This window comes from Nicotiana tomentosiformis, chromosome 2 (genome assembly GCF_000390325.3).
Source record: "Nicotiana tomentosiformis chromosome 2, ASM39032v3, whole genome shotgun sequence".
NCBI lineage: Eukaryota > Viridiplantae > Streptophyta > Magnoliopsida > Solanales > Solanaceae > Nicotiana > Nicotiana tomentosiformis.
In genome coordinates, this window is record NC_090813.1 from 26,547,464 (window position 1) to 26,551,112 (window position 3,649).

At 35.9% G+C, this 3,649-nt stretch overlaps 1 protein-coding gene across 2 annotated transcripts; it reads right to left on the reverse strand.

Annotated features, from left to right (window-relative positions):
• Positions 1 to 614: 614 nt before the first annotated feature.
• On the reverse strand, positions 615 to 3,182 carry LOC104089280 (beta-fructofuranosidase, insoluble isoenzyme 1-like). 2 transcript variants are annotated; one of them, XM_009594128.4, is made up of 5 exons: positions 3,056 to 3,164; positions 1,925 to 2,952; positions 1,374 to 1,618; positions 1,104 to 1,200; positions 615 to 826 (listed from the first exon to the last, which is right to left on the reverse strand). In XM_009594128.4, the coding sequence occupies exons 2-5, from the start codon at positions 2,945 to 2,947 to the stop codon at positions 650 to 652; spliced, it is 1,542 nt and encodes a 513-aa protein (XP_009592423.2). In that variant the 5' UTR covers positions 2,948 to 2,952; positions 3,056 to 3,164; the 3' UTR covers positions 615 to 649. The 2 variants fall into 2 exon arrangements, with proteins under 2 accessions (XP_009592423.2, XP_009592424.2); XM_009594129.4 differs by lacking the exon at positions 1,104 to 1,200 and having other exon boundaries at positions 3,056 to 3,182.
• Between the last annotated feature and the right edge of the window lie 467 nt (positions 3,183 to 3,649).

Sequence of the window (3,649 nt, forward strand, 5' to 3'; positions counted from 1 at the left end):
GTAGAGAGATTGTTTCCGATAGACCCTCAACTCTCTCCCTTCAAAAACTCCCCACCTTGCTCTTGGGGTGACTCGAACTCACAACCTCTTGGTTGGAAGTGAAGGGTGCTCACCACTGGAGCAAATCACTCTTGTCAAATATACTAATTAATGAGGAAAGAAAATTATCATAATTTATAAATTTATTGTATAAAATAACCTCAATCAAGTAACAAAAAATATACTGTAACACTTTTCTTTATTCTAATTATTTATATAAATTATATAATATATAATAATAACAATAATAATAATAATTTAAAATAAATTTGGGGCCTTCAAAATTTGGGGGCCTAAGGCAATGGCCTCACTGTCCAAAGCCTTAGAGATGCCGCTGATCTCAGGTCTCCCACGTAATAAACCACTCCCCCAACCCTTGCGGTCAACTTTTGTATCTTTGATAAGCAAGAAATAAGCAACGAAAGATGATCCATTTTTTAATAAAAAGATTATTCAGTAGTAATATCATGAAACTATTCCTGATTAACAGAAAGTAGTGAATCTGTACAAGTTCTCTCCAAAACGAAAGAGGCCAATAAAACTAAAAAACAGAAAAGTGACGATCAATTATAATTTTTTCTCCTTTCAGCTTCCTCAACATTTTAATTCATTATCTCTTAGATTTAGCCATGCTCCAGGCATCAAGAGTCTCAATTGTGATTGTTTCAGTGCCATTGTTGAAAGCAAATAAATGTGCTTTGTCATGGATGGCTAATGTCGGATATACCCTTGATGTAATGCATGTTTTCCCACCAGCACCAAAACTTTCTACTACCGAGTGATCAATCTGCAAAAGGAAGAAAAGAAAGGTCAACAATTTGTCAACGGCCACACAAAAGAAAACTAAACGAAAGTGAGAATTTAAGTTTTAGGGCCCGTTTGGCCATTAAAAAATTCACTTTTTAATTTATTTCTTTTTTTTTGAAATTCCAAATCCAACTTGAAGTTGAATTCTGGAATTTTTTGGAATTTGATAAACTCCAAAAAGCTATTTTTCATATTTCATATGCCCAAACGCCACTTAAATACATTTTTGAGAGGGAAAAAATTAAAAGAAAGCTTACCAGACTCCTTAGGGACAGCTTTTTGTCTGATAAATCTACATCAACATATCCAGCAAAAGAGGGTTTGTACATTTTCTTACTATCCTTAAGGGTTGACCTGTCGCCAAAAAGGGTAGAAAAAATTGAATAACAAGGTTAGCCAATTGCAAAAGCATAAAAACAACATTTTGATAACAATTTATGTATGAGATATAAGGTTTTTTTTTTTTTTTTTTTTGGGGTGGGGGGGGGGGGGGTCTCAATAGATGTCTACATAGAAAGAAAACAAACCTTGAGGCATCAGAACACATGAGAACTTTGTATTTATCTTGAGCTTTGAACACTCTAAAGAAAACAGGTGTATACTCTTCCAAATTTTCAGAAGACAAAGTTAGAAGCCCAAATGGCCCAAGTCCACCTTCAACTGTTGAACCCCTAATGGCACATACATCTTGTGCATAAAGATCATCCCAACTAGAATCAAATTCTTCTACATTGTCCAAACTTGAAAAGATAAATGTCACTTCAACATCAGCCTGCCAATGAAATTAACACTCATAAATTAGCCTTACTTTGTCTTGTGGCACTAAAAGAGCAGCCCGGTGCACTAAGCTCCCGCTATATGTGTTGTCCGGGGAAGGGCCGGACCACAAGGGTCTATTGTACGCAGCCTTACCCTGCATTATTGCAAGAGGCTGTTTTCACAGCTTGAACGCGTAACCTCCTAGTCACATGACAACAACTTTACCAGCTACGCCAACACTCCCTTTCTTGTCACACTAATTTCATAAATAAATGAAAAATTTATTTGTTACTTAAAAAAAAAAAAAAAAAGTTCAAACCTGTGCAGGTGTGATTCCTTTAACTTCAACTATTTCTCCCTTGTTCAATTTCTGGTTTCTTAATTGCACCTTATTCTTTCTCAAGGTTTTTAATTCTTCAACGGGCCATTGAACCAACTGTTTGCCATTAGGATCAAGCCATATTTTACGCGGAATAGCCTGAATTCCAGCCCATCCTTTCTTGACATCGTCGATAGGAAAAGCATCCGATTCATTAGCCCAACCCCACAAAATTCGTCGATTTTTGCTAGGGTCATAAAATGTTTTTGATGCATAAAAATTGCCATAGTCGAGTCTCAATCCCTTCCATCCATCCATCGATATATTATCCGGAATATACCTATCTTTTTTTGTGTCGTAGGTACCAACTGTATAGTACTCAAACCTAGTCAAATCAAGACTAACCTTAAGAACATGTTTAATGTTGTCACCATCAAATGATGTGTCCAAACCATTTGAATGTTCCAATGATACTGGAAAAAAATCAGGACACTCCCAATTTCCAGTATTGGCTGATGTATGAAGTGGATGTTGGGCTTTAGTCCATTTCATAAAGTCCTTACTTCTATACAATATTGCTTTTCCTCTATGTTTTCTAACACTACCAACCAAAATTCTCCAATGCCCGTCTCGGCCCAACCAAGCCGTTGTCGGGTCGCGGAATTGGGTTTTGTTGATGCTCTTGTCAGCAACGACTAACGGGTTGTTATCGGGCTTGATCCATTTACGAAGAAATGGATCGGATAAGTTAGCGGGTATCGCATAGTTTTGGACTTGGGTATTTTTGGCATCTACTATTCCAGTGTAGAGGATAATGGGCTTGGGCTTTTTACCGGGAAGAATAGTGGCTGACCCGGACCATGTACCGTATTTATCGAACACTTTGGACGGATAAATTGCAGGCTCTAAACGGGCCCAATTAATCAAGTCTCTGGAAACTGAATGGGCCCAAACAATATTGCCCCATACTGCCCCTTTTGGATTATACTGATAAAATAGATGATAGACTCCATTGTAATACATTGGACCTGTTGAAAAAAATGTTGAAAAAAAAAACCAGATTAATGTAATTGATATATGATTTTAGCTAAAAATTTAGTAAAAAGCAGTAATTATAAAACTTGATCTCACCGTTGGGATCTAATGTTTGTTGTTTGGAAGCATCCGAGCCAAGACCATAAAAAGGAGTAAATTGAAAATGATTAGTAAAAACATTTCAATGCAATTGAAAAATTGTATAATAAGAAAGTATGGAATAGAATATTTAGATAAAATCTCATAAAAGAACAAACATGGAAACCAATCACAGAGCCTAGTGAGTTGCTATAAATATTTTATGCAAGATTATAAACAAGGCAGTCTGGTGCAGAAAGTATCTCACATTAACACATAGTCCGGGGAAGGGCTGCATCTAAGGGTGTGTGAGGTAGGCAATCTACCCTAATGCAAGCATTATTAACTGATTCCACGGTTCGAATCCGTAACTTATAGATCACACGAATACAGCCTTACCCAATTAATTCGTTTCCTTTAAGGATCAAATCAAATATTAAAATTTTAAAGAAAAAGCTTTTTTTTTAAGTCTATTTTTTATTAATAAAATGACACAATCACAATAATGTTAAGATCAAGAGAAGTATTTGTCTCCAAGGGCGGACCTATCTTAGAAGTTCACATGAAGTCAATAGCTTTTGTCCTAATCTTGTATTATATATATATATATTG